This window comes from Dipodomys spectabilis, unplaced genomic scaffold (genome assembly GCF_019054845.1).
Source record: "Dipodomys spectabilis isolate Male_0828 unplaced genomic scaffold, ASM1905484v1 ptg000017l, whole genome shotgun sequence".
Taxonomy (NCBI): Eukaryota; Metazoa; Chordata; class Mammalia; order Rodentia; family Heteromyidae; genus Dipodomys; species Dipodomys spectabilis.
Window position 1 is genome coordinate 19275829 of NW_024870694.1, and position 16876 is coordinate 19292704.

Below are 16876 nucleotides of genomic sequence, written 5' to 3' on the forward strand. Positions count from 1 at the left end.
GCCCGGGCAGGAAAGACCATAAGATTCTTATCTCCAATAAACCACCAGAAAACCGGAAGTGGCACTGTGGCTCAAGTGGTAGAGCGCTAGCCTTGAAGTGAAGAGCTGAGGGACAGCGCCCAGGCCCAGAGTTCAAGCCGCAGGACCGAAAGAAAAAAAAAATGTCTGTCTGGTGGGGAATGCAGAGATGCTGACAGACCTGGTTGGCCATGTAGGGGCCAGACCTTTTGGCGAGAAGCAGCCTGAGTAACATCTGCTTCTTACACTGTCTTCCTCTGCAGATCTCAGTGATCAGCTCCTTGAAGTGGTGGGACTCGAGGGGGCAATGGAGATGGGGCAGATCTACACAGGCCTGAAGAGTGCGGGAAGGAGGTTGGCCCAGTGTTCTTCTGTCACCATCAGGTATGCCTACACATCACCCAGCAGCCGCTGAGTTTCCCCACCCGGTGAATCAACTAGGAAGCCATCTTGGGAGTTCAGCGTAGGGAAAGTAGGGGACAGAAGTTAGATAATGTTCATAAAGAACATCCTTGTAGACGCTCTTCCAGACAGACTATGATATAATCACTCAAGGAACCAAGTACAAGGTGCAGACTGCCAGTTCATTGTGTTCTTAAAATAACCTGGTGAAGCCCAGTGCGGGTGGCTCCCACTTGTAATCCTAGCTACTCAGGAGGCTGAGATCTGATGATCATGGTTCAAAGCCAGCCGGGGCAGGAAAATCCATGAGACTCTTATCTCCAATAAACTACCAAAAAACCGGAAGTGGCGCTGTAGCTCAAGGGCTCAAGTGGTAGAGTGCTAGCCTTGAGCTTAAGAGCTGAGGGAAAGCACCCAGGCCCAGAGTTCGAGCCCCACAATCAATACATAAATAATAATGATAATAATAATAATAATAATCTGGTGAAATTCTCTAAACAAGATTATGACGTCCAGAGAACAAGAGGTCCAGTACCTCGCCTTTTTATCTTCACAAATGTTATATGTATGCCAAGAGGTACACTCTGGCAAAATAAATAAATAAATAAAAATTTAAAAAAATAGGTTCTCTGCTCTGCTGTCTTATATAATAGCCTTGGAAATACTATTGCCTATATTCTATAATATTTTAAACCATCAACATTAGCAAAGCTATTGCCATGGACCAAGAAGATGACAACATTTCAGGATATAAACCACCCAGCCAGCAACTGAAAGTCTAGAAAATACAGGCTCTAGTAGAAAGGTGCCTCTCATTTCAGTTGCTTCTGTTTTTTTTATTTGGATTCCCATTGATTAACTTAATTCAGAAGTCTTTGTTTTTTACTTTTTCAGTTCACTTAGTATAGATAAGATCTATTCATATGACTTGGGGCTCTGGGTCTCAGTGTATAGGTTTTCCAAAGGCATTATCCACAGAGTCCTATTCTCCCAGAACCCCTAAGCAAGTGTCATCAAGAGCACATTTGAATGTTGGCACAGGTGGCTCTCGCTTGTAATCCTAGCTACTCAGGAGGCTGAGATCTGAGGATCATGGTTCAAAGCCAATCTGGGCAGCAAAGTCCGTGAGATTTTTATCTCCAATAAACAACTAGAAAACCGGAAGTGGTGCTGTGGCTCAAGTGGTAGAGCACTTGCCTTGGGCTGAAGAGCTGAGAGACAGTGCCCAAGCCCAGAGTTCAAGCCCCAGGACTGATAAAAAAAAAAAAGCATATTTGAGCCAGGCTCTGGTGGCTCATGCCTGTAATCCTACCAACTCAGGAGACTGAGATCTGAAGATCCCAGTTCAAATCCAACCCAGGAAGAAATGTCCATGAGATTCTTATCTCCAATAACCACCAGAAAACCAGAAGTGGGTGCTGTGGCTCAAAGTGGTAGAGCACTAGCCTTGAGCAAAAAAGAGCTCAGGAGTAACACCCAGGCCTGGAGTTCAAGCTTCATAACCAACAACAACAAAAAAGTGGTAGAGTGCTAACCTTGAGCACAGAACCTTAGGAGCAGTGTCTAGGTTCTGAGTTCAAGCCACAGGACTGACAAGAAGAAAAAGAACACATTTGAGGAAACTTTGCTGATCCAACTTTCTTCCCTCAGAAAAGCCCGCAGAGATGATTCCCCACCCCACCCCACCCAGGTCTCTTAGGACTGAGTGTCTGTTCCATTATGCTCTGTCTTTGGTCCCTGATTGTCTTCTTTGTCTTTTCTATTCCCCAAAACTGAGCTCTCCTTCCTCTCTGAACTGTTGTTCCAATGAGGTACCTGCTTTCCTGATGAATCTCTCCAGGATTACTCTCCCCACTCTCCAGGCCTCCATACTGAGTGGGGCCTGAGTGTGAGCACATGGAGGCCATACTTATGTGGGGCCATAGAAGACATGGTGTCCTGATCCCTAAGGACTCTGAAAAGGCTACGCATAAAGGAAAATACCTTTTCTTCTATTTGGTAGCTCTACTTCCGGACAGAAACAGAGGGGTGAGCCAGATGTCTCATCCTCCCAGGCATTTCCCTTGACACTAAAATGCCTCTCTTTCCTCTGATTCTTCATTTTTTTTATTATTAGATTTATTGTTTTTGTTATTAACTATCCTCAGGCTATGTCAAAGAATCATCACATCAAAACACAACTTTCCCCTCTCATTTTGTAATATCAAAAACAAGGCAGATGCCAAACTCAGGGGAGAGCTTCCTGGCCAGTGGGCAGTGACTTCTCCCCATTCCGTCCACCTCAGCCCCAAAGGGCTGCCTTTTCTCTCAAGGCAAAGATGTCTACCGAAGGGAGTCCTTGTCGCTCTCCTTCCAAGAATCCATATACCAGAGAAGCTTTGTCTCAAGCAAGAGTAACACTTTCTTCTCCCTCTCCTACTTTGGGGGACACTACTCCCAGATGTCCCCTTTCCCGGCAAAACCAGGTGTATATCATGGGTGCTTCTGAGTGTTCTGTTGCTCAGGACTGAGTGCAAGGTACGCTTCACTCAGACCTGAGCTGTAAAATCTGGACAGCTTGGAGACATGACTTCATTGGTATGATGCAATGGCTCACTCAACAGAAAGAGTAGGCCTTTCGTACTCCAGAGAAGAGCTTTGGGCACAGACTGCTGCCCACTGGACTGAGGAGGGTCTGCTCAGTTCCCATGTTGCCATGCTTGCTGGCCACTGTTTCCCAGACTGGGTGGCTTTTGCCCACAAAAGCTCTACCCCCAGCAGTGTTTCTGAGTGAGGGCTGAGGACCCAAGGCCACAGAATCACCTTGTCGTGTTTATTAAAGTACGGGGCCTGGCTTCAGATATGCCAAATCCAGTCCCTGAGGTGGGTTCAGTGTTCAATTCTTAGCAAATTCCTCAGGAGAGTCCTAGGGAACCCCTCCTAGGTGAGCAGGCAAGGACTCCCCGACTTTCGTATCTTTGGTAAAAAGGACAATCAAAGCTTACTGTGTCCTCTCGCTTTGGGATGGTTCCAGGACGAACAAGCTGCTGCCGATGCAAGTGGATGGGGAACCTTGGATGCAGCCACGTTGCATGGTGAGTTACACCAAGTTTGGGTTTGGGGATGGGAAGCTTAATTTTTTTACCCTTTCCAGGCACTAGCTTGATTAGAATTGCAGGTACCTTAGAAGATCATCTAGCACAGCCTCCTCTTCCACTTCATTCAGAAACTTCATCCATGGTTCCTTGACAGCCTCAGCTTGAACTATTCCAGCAGGCAGGGACCATACTCCATCCAAAAGAAGACTGTTCTGTTGGTGAGCAAGTCCACTGATTAGCAAATGCTTCTAATATGGAAGCTAAATCTTCACTCTCCCCCTAGAACTTCCACCCAGAGTGTACTGACAAGCATCCCCATGGGGGGCACTAACAGATATGAGGACCTACCTGAAAATACTGAAAGGATCACCACAGTGTTGTCTACAGCATTATCACCCAGCACCCAGCACGGTGCCCATGGTGTAATTGTTGCAGAATAATTCATGGACTAAAACATAAGGGGCTGAAAATAAATTTAAAAAAAGGGAACTTTTCCCTTCCCTGACTTGCCAAACCCACGTTAGTTCCACTTAGGACTAATGAAGGAGACAGGCCTCCTTCTTTCTTAATTAGAAAAACAGCCAGGAACAGCTAAATATTGGTGGCTATTCCTGCAGTCCCAATGATTGGGAAGCTAACACAGGAGAATCATAAGTTTAAGACTAGCATGGATTACAGGGTAAGTTTGAAGGTAGCCCAAGCTCGCTAGTGAAACCTGGAAAGAAAAAAAGAAAGGAGAAAAGGAAAGGAAAGCAAAGGAAGAAAGAAAGAAGGAAAGAAAGAAAAGAAGGAAAGAAAGAGGAAGGGAAGCAGGGAAGAAGAAGAGGAGAGAAGGGAAGGAAAGAAAGAAAAAGAAAAAAGAAAAGAAACCTAACTAGGACCCTTTGACAAAGAGAAGACAGACACTGCCTGGTTCAGGGCCTCTATTAGGATATTTTATACATATATATATATATATATATATATATATATATATATATATATAACATTACTTTCATGTTATCAAAAATATGCAAAGTTCATGAGAGTCAAAAGTTGTGTTTCAGAGCTTCCTTCCTGTTTAGACATCTTGATAATCTGTTCTTGGAAGCCTTTCAGAACACATCAAGTTGTCTTTCAATAGAGAGAAGCTTGCTTCAAATGAGCCTACTGAGGAGAAATAGCATCTGCTCTAATGGTCAAAATGGAAATTTCTTTTCAAATTCTGATCTGTTTTATGAACTTTAAGAAAAAGGTATGCTAGCCGGGCGCTGGTGCTCACGCCTGTAATCCTAGCTACTCAGGAGGCTGAGATCTGAGGATTGTAGTTCAAAGCTAGCCCAGGCAGGAAAGTCTGTGAGACTCTTATCTCCAATAAAAGCCACTAGAAAACCAGAAGTGTCTCTGTGGCTTAAGTGGTAGAACTCTCACCTTGAGCTGAAGAGTGCAGGGACAGCGCCCAAGCCCAGGTTCAAGTCCCACAACTGACCAAAAAAAAAAAAAAAAAGAAAGAAAAGAAAAAGGTATGCTGGACCCTGGTGACTCATACCTGTAATCCTAGCTGCTAAGATCTGAGGATTTCAGTTTGAAACCAGTCCAGACAGGAAAAGTCTGTGAGACTCTTTAAAAGCCTGAAGTAGAGCTGTGGCTCAAGTGGTAGAGTGCCAGCCTTGAGTGAAAAAGCTAAGAGACAGTACCCAGGTCCTGAGTTTAAACCTCAGTACTGGCACACACAAAAGAGAGGAAGAAGGAGGAGGAGGAGGAAGAGGAAGAAGAAGAAAGAAGAAGAAGAAGGAAGAAGAAGAAGAAGAAGAAGAAGAAGAAGAAGAAGAAGAAGAAGAAGAAGAAGAAGAAGAAGAAGAAGAAGAAGAAGAAGAAGAAGAAGAAGAAGAAGAAGAAGAAGAAGAAGAAGAAGAAGAAGAAGAAGAAGAAGAAGAAGAAGAAGAAGAAGAAGAAGAAGAAGAAAGAAGAAAACAAAAACTAGTAATAGAGATGGGCTCTGGTGGCTCACTGTTATAATAATAGTTGCTCGGGAGGCTGAGGTCATAATTGGAAGTTAGCTCAGGCAGACAAATCTGAGAGACTCTTATCTCCAATTAACTATCATAAAGACAGAACTAGAGGTGTGGCTCTAGTAGTAGAGTGCCAGCATTGAGGGGAAAAGCCAAGCTGAAATTTGAGGTCCTGAGTTTAAATCCTGGTACCAACACCAAAACCTGGCAATAGAATTCCACTTTGCTAGAATATAGGAAGATAGAGAGAATTCCTAGTACTTATCATTGATGGAGTTGAGTTGAAAACTCTGAGTTTCTCCTCCTGTATTCAAAAGATTTGGAGCAGGGAGAAATTCAACTCTTTCCCACCTAGTTCAGCAATATCCAAAGACAAGGTTTTTAAATACTTATTTACTTAATTCCAAGTACTGGTTTTCAAAATAGTCAAACACTTCCTTCATCCTCACTCTACTCTCTTGCAATATATTTGTTAAAATGTGATCCAAGGGTTTTATGGTGTGAAGTACACAAATCCATGTGTAGAGGTAGATTCGTCTGCTTGGACTACCATAACAGAATACCACAAACAGGTGCTTTAAACAATAGAAATGTATTTTCTCATTTTTGTGGAAGCTAGAACCCAAGATCAAGGTCCTGACAGGTGTTGTTTTCTGGTGAAACCTCCCTTCCTGTCTGACAATCTGCTGTATCATAATTTTTTCAAGAATTCATTGAGGATTGATTAAAATAGGTCATCAACTAGTTTAAAATAAAGAAGCTCCTTGTGAAATCCAGAAGCAGAAATCATAAAGGTCATACTCTTTGTCCAAAAGCAATAAAACCAGAAATTATTAGACAAAGATTAAATAAATAAGCAAATGAAATGTAATTTTGTTGGAAAATCTAATGTTGAGGGGGAACTTTTAGTTCAAACTAGAGTGTGAACTCAGGACTTGGTAAACAGGCTCTTTATCCTTCTACCAGTCTCTTTTGGTGTTGGTTATTTTCAAGATAGAACTAGCCTGGACTGGAATCTTCCTATGAGTGCCTCCCTTTGTCACTGGGATGTCAGGTACGCACTTCCATTCTCAGACATCATACTTCCCCCAAGTTTGGGAAGACAGACATATATCACTGCATCTAGCCATTGATTAAGATGAAGAGTCATGAACTTTTATGACCTGGCTGACCTCAAACCATGATTCTCAATCTCCACATTCCTGGTAGCTAGGATTATAGGCTTGAGTTACTGAAAATCTAATTCTTAGAAGAGAAAAACAGATATCAAGGGTATTAAAATGGAAAAACACAATAAACGTAACATAAAATCTAAATATAGATGTGACAATGTCTTTATTTAATTATAAGATAACATGTATAATCATCTTTAATAAGCTTGAACATCTTAAGAAAATGAAGGAAAATCTTGATTACCATTAATGAGATGGAAAATGCTTTCAAAGAAATGACATACAAAATGAGCTCAAAACAGATGATCTTAACTGCTGGATTATTGCATATTATCAGGAAATAAATGTTTAGGTAAACTATCCCATAGAAGAGACAAAGTCAAAAAGCTACCATTTTAAAAAATAGAAAGAGATACCACAGCCTAACAATTTCATTGTGTTTTATCCTAACAATTCTTTGTGTATGTGTATATGTGTATGTGTGAGAGAGAGAGAGAGAGAGAGAGAGAGTTTGTACTAGAGTTTAACTTCTAGCTTCTTGCTAGTTAAGATAACTCTTTCAGGGGTTGGGAAGGTGGCTCAGTGGTAGAGTGATTGCCTTGCATGCCTGAGGCCCTGGGTTCAATTCCTCAGCACCACATAAGCAAAAAGAAAAAAGCCAGAAGTGGCGCTGTGGCTCAAGTTGTAGAGTGCTAGCCTTGAGCTGAAGAGCTGAGGGACAGCGCCCAGGCCCTGAGTTCAGGCCCCATGAACGGACCCAAAAAAACAAATAAATAAATAACTCTTTCAGATGTATCTGTCTAGGCTGGATGAACCTTGATCCTCAGCCTCCCGAGTAGCTAGGATTACAGGCATAAGCCTCTGGAGCTCAGCCTCAAATAGAATCTTAACTAATTCATCCACTAGTTTGAGAGTAAGAGACCAAATTTTTCCTAATTTGAGAGTAAGAGACCAAAACTTCTTTGTCTTAAAATGAGGATATGATATCATACCTCTCTCAGTTATTTGTATTCAGAGTCCACAAACATGACCCAAAATACCATATTGCCTAGGAGTTCCAAATTCCCACCCTATCAAAGACTTTTAGCAAAACTGCTGAGAAACCAAATTCAGAGGAATTTGAGTTTCATCTCTTCTTTGCCTTGGAGGCGCTAACCACAAAGTATCTAGCTCATCTAGAGACAGAGAAAGGAGAAACAAGGGTCCTCCGTCATCCAAAAGTAATGGAGCTCTACGCACAGGAAATGCAGGCCTCCCAACAGAGCCCTCTCCAGTGCCAGCACACACTCTTTCCTCTTAGCTATGTTCATAAATTCTTTCCAGCACATTCTGCCAGCAGACACTGTACTGGCTCAGGGAATGCTCAGGTCTCAGTGAAGACTGATACCAAAAGAATGAGCCACACATCACTATCATCTTTGCGTGTGTCTGTGTGTATGAGTACTGGATTTGAACTCAGGGACTCACATTCTCATTTGGCTTTTTCTGTTCAAAGCTAGTACTATACCACTTGAGCTCTTTGCTTACTAATTGGAGAAAAGAGCCTCATGGACAATCTCAGACTCCTGAGTAGCTAGGATTACAGGCTTAAGCTCCTGCTATTGGTTACATTACCTTCTGTGAATACTAAATGACATGCCCCAAATAAGCGTGGTTGGAGTAACCAGGCTATGCCACACATCCATGACTTGTGGAGCAAACATAATACCTATAGTAAGACAACACAAAACGTTACTTGATGAATTCTTGGTTTGTTCCTCTGGCTACTACCATAAAACAGAAAGACAGACTCACCTTCAAAATCTCCAGGCTGAATATGAGGATCATATTCAGCATCCATCACCAGACTATACGTGTTGTGCACAATGTCTTCTAGTTCCATTATTTTCTTTTTTCTTTTTCTTTTTGTTGTTGTTGGTTGTGGGGCCCGAACTCTGGGCCTGGGTGCTGCCCCTCAGCTCTTCAGCTCAAGGCTAGTGCTCTACCATTTGAGCTACAGAGCCACTTCCAGCCTTTTCTGTTTATGTGGTGCTGAGGAATTGAGCCCAGGACCTCATACATGCAAGGCAAGCACTCTACCACTGAGCCACCTTCCCAGCCCCCATTATTTTCTTTCTATTTCCTAAAGTCTTATAATTGTGAACCTGCCTTATACTTTCATCCTCTTAGCCAGATATTCCCAAACCAGCTCATTCTTTTCTTTTTTTTTGGGTCCGGTCGTGGGGCCTGAACTCTGGGCCTGGGCACTGTCCCTCAGCTCTTCAACTCAAGGCTAGAGCTCTACCACTTGAGCCACAGCGCCACTTCCGGCTTTTTTCTTTTTGCTTATGTGGTGCTGAGGAATCGAACCCAGGGCCTCAGGCATGCAAGGCAAGCGCCCTACCACTGAGCCACCTTCCCAGCCCCAAACCAGCTCATTCTTGACAACAGCTGTAGAATAATTTCTTCCAAACCCATTTTCTTCATGTAATATATTTAGTTTCTATATCAACCTATAAAGGAGGAAATTTTTCCCTCTATTTTCTTAGGATTTTTGAATGGGCCCAAGAATTAAGCTGACACAAGTCATATTAATAAAAGAAAAACATAAACATTTAATGAAAATTTTATAGAGATGTCTCCTGATAAGAAAATGAAAACAAGAAGTAGAACAGGCAGTTTTGATACCTTTGAGACAGAGAAATGAGAACTTTGGGAAGAAATGACAAGACTAAAAGACTCCTACTAGAGACAGTAAATGATGGTAGATTCATGGAAACCAGTGGAAGATAAAGATGACTTTAATCATTTTGTTGGTACAGATTCATTTGGGATCAATTCCCAGTTTGATGAAGGGTAATCACAGCCCCCTTTCCCTTTTTCATTGTTATTCTTCATCTTTTTTGTCTATGTTTGCTGGTACTGAGCTTTGAACTCAATGCTTTGTGTTCTCTCTTAGCTTTTTCACTCAATTAGTGCTTTACAACTTAAGCCATAGCTCCACTTCTGGCTTTTTGGTGACTTATTAAGGATAAGAGTCTCATGGAGGATTGAGAAGGTGGCTCAGTGGTAGAGTGCTTGCCTTGCATGCCTGAGGCCCTGGGTTCGATTCTTCAGCACCACATAAGTAGAAAAAGTCCAAAGTGGCTCTGTGGCTCAAGTGGTAGAACGCTAGCCTTGAGCTGAAGAGCTCAGGGACAGAGCCCACGCCCAGAGTTCAAGCCCCACAACCAACAGAAAAAAAAAAAAAAAAGCCTCTCATGGACTGTACTGCTCAGTTTGGCTTTGGGCTGCGATCCTCAGATCTCAGCTTGCTAAGTAGCTAGGATTCCAGGCGTGAGCCACCAGCGCCCTTCTCCAGCTACCTTTCATGGTTCCTCATTACCTCAAATGAACCCAGTCTTGCATTTCCCCCCTTTAAAGCCCTGCACCAGCAAACTGCCCCGCAGTACCTGTCTTTCTCATCCTTTAGCCCCTACTCAACCTGATCATATGGGGTCCTCTTGCCAGTGCCCCTCTCCTCTCTGTCTATACTCTCCTTCCATTCCTTCAAATCGTAAAATCTCCCAGTTTCTCCCATTAGCCTCTCCTCATTCCTTTACCCAGCTTCTTTACAACGCCACGTGATTTATCCCACACTAACTGCAACTTGTTGATGGGTTGTCTCTCTCAAGTATTCTCTGTCTTTCTGTATTCATCCTGTGATTTCCAATAATATGGTAACAACTGTAAGACCGGGCTCATAGATCTATGAGTTTCGAGATTCTGTTTCATTTGACATCCATTTTCCTCTTTCTTCTCAAATAGAGAAGATGGGCTTTCACTGATAGCCCATCATATGAATTTTTTGTGGGGAAAAAAAAAAAACAGGACAAACATTAATATTCTCCTTTTACCATTCACCAAGCACTGCTTCTGAAGGTTAAATGATTTGGTAAAGTTTCACAGCAAAAGATCAGAAGTCCTACTGGGTATATGGGAGGCTTGTACCTGTAATCCCAGCTTATCTGAGATCTGACGATCTTGGCTCTAAACCAGAAAAAAATCCATGAGAATCTTATCTCTAATTAACCATCAAAAAGTTGGATTGTGGCTCAGTAGCAGAGCATCACCCTTGAGTGAGAAAGCCAAGTAGAATTGGAGGCCCTGAGTTCAAGCCCTAGTACTAGCACCAAAAAAAAAAAAAAAGAGTGGAAATGCTTGGCCCCACATTCAAATCTTTGGAGACCACACCAGGTCTTTGTATCCTAAGTACATCCTATTTCTACACCATCTGCCCACTCTGACCATGTATTATGCTTGGTAAATGTTGTTGATGGACTCTTACAGGAGATGACAGATGACAGAGGTGGCAGTGTCACCAGGGCACATTTAAATAGGGATTAAGCATTTTGAAGCCATGTCATAAGGCTAAGGTTGGAAAGAAAGGCAAAAATGAGAATCGGTGTCTTTCACTTACAATTGACTGAAAGTTTACAGAAGAAAATACTTTTTAAAAAATTTCTTATTCTTTGTTCAAGTCCTAGGGCTCGAACTCAGGGCCTGAGAACTGTCCCTCAGCTTTTTCACAGAAGGCTAACAGTTTACTACAGCCACAGCTCCACTTCCAGCTCTACTTCCAGCTGTGTGTGTGTGTGTGTGTGTGTGTGTGTGTATGTGTGTGTGTGTGTGTGTGTGTGTGTGTAATTAGAGGTAAAAATCTCAAACACTACCTGGGCTGGCTTTGAACTGTGATCCACAGATCTCAGCTTCTTGAGTAGCTAGGATTATAGGCATGAGCTATAGTTGCCTGGCAAAGCCTTTTTTTTTTTTTTTTTAAATGCTTTTCAAAGACAGTAGGGTCTTCCGGGAGGTTAAGAAAAGAGGAAACACCTAAAGGACTCACTTGGGGACTGTCCACTGGATGTTGCTTGGGTGGAGGTCAGACTGAACCCTCCAAGTCAGCTGGTTGACATCTGTTCCGTGCCTGGGCAGGATTTGAGGCTGGGAACCTGAAGGCTGGCTCCAGCTGTTTGTCCCCTCCCTGTATGAATTTAGGTTGATCTAAGTCCTATACAGCCTGGGGCTCCTATTTCGTATCTTTCCAACAGAGGGGCAGAACTTGAAGGTTCCCAGGTCTCCTCTGGCTGTGACATTCTGATAGTCTATGAATAGCAAGGACATAAGACAGGTGCGAGGTGATCACCACGTGGGAAGCTCACACCTGTCTCTCTCTAGTGTTTCCGCCCCTTGCTTCCAGCAGTGCCAAACTCTAGGCCCAGTCAGGGTCAAATTGCCAATTTCAAAGCCATTCAAGGACAGTTGGCTTTCTGCATGGGGCTCCTTCCAACCCCAAGCTGGCTTTCTTTTTTTTGTCTGGGACTCACTCTCCATTCTGCTATTGGAATTTGCATTACCACTAACTCATTTTGGCTTCTTTGCTTTCAGATTAAAATTACTCACAAGAACCAAGCACCTATGATGATGGGGCCTCCCCAGAAAAGCAGCTTCTTTTCACTGAGAAGGAAAAGCCGTTCAAAAGAGGTGTGTCAAATGCCAGCTTAACCAAGAGAGAAAAAAAAGAAACTCTAATTACACACACACACACACACACACACACACACACTTACTTCTCTAACCAGTGGAAGCAAAGCCACTCTTCTGAAAGAAAAGTACACCATGCCATACAGTCTACCTATTTCAAAAATGTGTCCACCCCTAAAGAGCCAGTGCCCATGGAACATTTTGAATGAAAGTAAGGTCTACCAGGGTGGTCGGCCCATGTTGCAACCTTCACATTCCCACAGGTTTTTCGAAGGACTCTCAGATGAAAGGAGAAATCTCCCTTTCTCTTTACCAGTCCTGCAAAGTTGCTCGTGAACACTTGTGAGAAGCAGGCTGCAAGTTTTCTACCTACAGTGAAATCGGATGTGGTCAAGGGGCAGAAATCCATTCTAGAAAGCTTTCACAAAAGGCCTTCTGTACAGAGAGACAAAATAGCCTTTGGAGTCCTGGCAGGACTCAGGAAGCACAGGATGGTTTCTTCGTTGTCCTTCAAGTGACAACTTCTCCCCAAACTTGCTGACAAGGCAGAGAGACTGTGGAAAGCTGTGTTTCATTTGTTGGTTCTCTGTGCTGTCAGTGGGTACTTGTTCATTTCCAGAAGCTTCTCCTGGTAACTGTATTATTTGTTTAGAGCTGGCTCCAAGAGCCCCCAGAGCTGCCTGGGCAGCATGACTTAGGTGTGGTATTTATTTTCTTAGTTCTGTGAACACCTGGGAGGGAAAGTGAAGAAACTTGAGATATATTTTTCAAATTGATGTTATAATATTGTGTAAAAAGGAAAGAAACTATTTAAAAATACACACACACTCACACACACATCTTTTTTTTTTTTTTTTTCCTGAGCCAAAACGTGTTTCCTATATGAGCTCCAAGCCCTGGTGGCAGACTATTCTAGAAGTCAGCCAAGTCCCTGGGGAAATGGGAAGACAGTAATATGGGGTGGCTCCTTCTGATTCTTGGCACCTCCCATGCTCAGAGTAGGTCCTAAAGGACCTTTTTGGTCATGTGTATGTATATATGTAAGCATATATATTTATATATAATATATAAGTATTTATTTACTGCTGGATTTTTCCTGATTGGAAGTAAACATGTATAATATGGGAACAGAAAGTAGAAAAGAAAAAAAAAACAGTTCTTATTCCCCCATTCCATCATTTCATCATCAAGACATAGTTCCCTGAGCCTATCATAAGGTTGAAGGGAACTGAAAGTCATTCTGAATCATGAAGAGAAATATTCTGGATCCTCAGAATGACAACGATGTGCTGAATAGGATTCGCTCTTCCATTTGCCAGATAAGGAAAAGGAGTGTCAGAAAAGCTAAGCAACTTCTCCATAATACCTTGACTTTCCAACAAGATATTCCATAGACAAAAGAAGCCACACATCTGGGAATAGAGTCACTTCTGGTTGCTGAGTAGTGATTCCACTTGGATCCAGATGGTCAGGAAAGAATGAACATTCAGTATGCACACAAAAAAGATGAGCCCAAATGAGAAAATAAGGACCTTAGGATGCTTCCAGAAGTTCTGTCAGGCCTGAACTGGAGAGGAGTTGATGTGAGGTTGAAGGAACTAGACAGAACATCAGATTGAACTGCATTACATCACCTTATTATAGTCACCAGAGTTTCTTAGTTTGGAAACAGGGGTGACCTCAGTGGAGAGCTCCAAGGACTGAGGTACCTTCTGCAGAGTGCTGCCAGCAAGAACAGGGAGCCTCAGCAGTGCTCAGGTGGCTTCATTTAGTTGGTGCCAGCATTGCCCTTCTTCCCAAGGGCAACTCTGTGGAGTTTCATTGCAGAGAGTAACACTTAGCTTTGCCCTTTGCTTCACTTGGGCCTCCATCCTCTCAGATTCCTCAAAGGGAAACCCAGGTTCACTTGACATTGCACCACTGAGCTGCTTTTAAGCTCCTTGCATTGGACCAGAAGATTTGGACAGGAGTGAGGATGTGTATACAAATTGAACCAACCTCTGAAGAAAGCAATCATCTACTCATGTCTAGCATTGAGTTTTGGGACCATCTTGCCTCAATCTAACGTAAAATGCTGAGCAAGGAGAAACCCAGGCCATCTGAAGAGCATCTTTCCAGGTTATAAGCTTGGTGCTGGGGACACAAGCTTCAGAATGAAGGCAGGTACCATCTTAGAAGCCACTTGATTGTGAAACTAAGGCAAGTTTGGGTTTGGCTCACTGAGTCTAAGACATTTCCAGACACTTTTGAGTGTTTTTCAGTTCTGATCCCTCAAGATGAAGCTTTTTTGGGACACAACACAATCAACAAGTGAAACTGATTATCAGAAACTCGAAAGTCTCACCGAGGGAGAGGCTGTGCAGAGATTGGCTCTTCTCTGTTCTCTCCTAATGAACAAGAAATGAATGTCACTTGAGAGACATTTGCCATTCCTCCTTAGAGGCACCGAGTGTGCAACACACTTCAGTGGACTTGCATTCCTCATTTGGTAACTTTAGTAAGTCTTGTGTTGAATTTTACCGTGCAAATCATCTTTTAAACACCGTGACTGTGGTTTCTTATTGTGGAGTACCTCATCATAGTGATTCCCCTCTTCCCATTCCCTCCGCCACACACAAAGCAAACTTTGAGGTTAGCAGGGAAGATACTATTATCTGCATTGTAACAAAGAGAATGAGGCTTCATGAGGTTTTGGTGACTTTTTGAAGCCTCACAGTTAGGTAGTCCTGGGAGGGCCCAGCCCCTTATTTCCTGTCTTATTCTGATTCTTACCATGCTACAGACATGTTGGCACCTGCCTCCATGCTTCCAACCCTTGTCCCCACCCCCTGCAATAAAAACAGTAAAACAGGAGATCTTCAGTGCACTGTGTTCTCCCTGGAGTGATGGGCCAGGAGTTGTGTCTCATTGTGGCTTAATCGTTGGGAGGTTTCCCCAGCAGGTTGACAGTGGAAATAGGCTTTGGAGGAGAATTATGCTCAGGTTAGAGATCAACTCTTCTCAAGAGAGTTCTTCCCACAGACAGAAAAAAAAAAAAAGATATGCTAAAATCGCCAAATAAATTAGGAAATACTTGGCAGATCCTGGAAGAGCCTCCAGACTAACATTACATAACATACATATACATTATACATATGCACATTATATAAGGTGACATAGTACTTAATGTGCTGTATATATTATGTAAATTACATATTTGTGAGTAATCACGATAAATATAGAGACCCACTAATCACTTTTTTACACATCCTCAGTAACAAATTAGGAAGTTACTTTGCCAGAGAGAATTAAAACTTACTCTCTCCTGCTGCTTTGGTTCCAACTCCTGCCAAAAATAATTGCATCAACTAACCCCCTCTCTTCTTGGCTCTTGCTCTCAGTTACCTCCTGTCCCAGCTAGGCTGTCCCCTCCATGCAACAGTGCCACAATCAGGATCCATAAAAATAGACTCCTGGGAAGGGGAAGGATCTAGACTCCCAGGTTCCCTAAATCGCAGGCCTATAACTCAATACTTCCAGAGAGGTGGGAGTTGGTTTTCTGCTAACATAAAAGGGAGCAGATAGGGAAGGGGGGAAGGAAATAGGGTGGGCCTGCTCAGCCACCAGTTCCAGGATCCAATAATAATCAAGAAATTCTTTCAAAATTAATTCAAGTTTTGTCCTCACAGTATGAAACCATAATTTCCCAGAACATGTCACAAAACACTAGAATCCAGAAAATGCTTCGTGATTAAGAATTCTGCTAGGAAAAGAATTGTGCTAGATCCCATGTAGGAAATATATAGAGATGTTTGGAGAACTCATAGAAAGGACCACAGAATCCTTTATGAACATCTATAGACTACACTATCCTTGAGCCAGATGCCAGCAGATCATGCCTGTAATCCTAGCTACTGAGGAGGCTGAAATCTGAGGATCAAGGTTGAAAGCCAGCTCAGGCAGACAACTCTTAGGAACTCATATCCAATAAACCACAAAAATGTCAGAAGTAGAGGTGTGACTCAAGTGGTAAAGTGCCAGCCTTGAACAGAAAAGATAAGCAACAATATGAGGCCCTGAATTCAAGCCCCAATACCAGCATATGTGTGCACATGTGCGTGCATGCATGCACGCAAGCGCACGCGCACACACACACACACACACACACACACACAGATATTCACATGAAAAGGGGAAACAAACCACACTACTCTAAGGCCACCATTTTTGGTTACGGTTCTCATTAGAGATGAGGACACATAAGTAATGATGCTCTACATTTTTTTTTCTTTTTGTCTTTGTCGGTCGTGGGGCTTGAACTCTGGGCCTGGGCACTATCCCTGCGCTCTTCAGCTCAAGGCTAACACTCTACAGCTTGAGCCACAGCGCCACTTCTGGTTTTCTAGTGGTTTATTGGAGATAAGAGTGAGTCTCAAGGACTTTCCTGCCCCAGCTGGCTTTGAACCGTGATCCTCAGCTCTCAGCCTCCTGAATAGCTAGGATTACAGGCGTCAACCACTGGCACCCGGCTTTCTGACTATTTTTATTCTTCCTTGCTATACATCTTCAAGCATAAATTGAAAAATCTAGACTTTTTGTTCCTTGCAAAGAATGGGAATCGACATAAAGAGAATGAATAATTTATTAAAGAAGAAACAAGACTGCTGTTAGGGTAAAGACTTCATCTATATAGCTCCAGAGAACAGAACCACATCTAAAGATTTTAGTTGTAAAG

General features: G+C 42.8%; 1 protein-coding gene across 1 annotated transcript in view; it reads left to right on the top strand.

Moving 5' to 3' along the window:
- Dgkg (diacylglycerol kinase gamma) overlaps positions 1-12585 on the top strand; it is a 206193-nt gene extending 193608 nt beyond the window's left edge. Inside the window, exons 23-26 of the mRNA XM_042667936.1 lie at positions 282-402; positions 3434-3494; positions 12067-12162; positions 12479-12585. Of these exons, the coding sequence (XP_042523870.1) occupies positions 282-402; positions 3434-3494; positions 12067-12162; positions 12479-12508 (308 nt within the window). The 3' untranslated portion in view covers positions 12509-12585. The remainder of the gene's footprint in view (positions 1-281; positions 403-3433; positions 3495-12066; positions 12163-12478) is intronic.
- The last annotated feature ends 4291 nt before the right edge of the window (positions 12586-16876 follow it).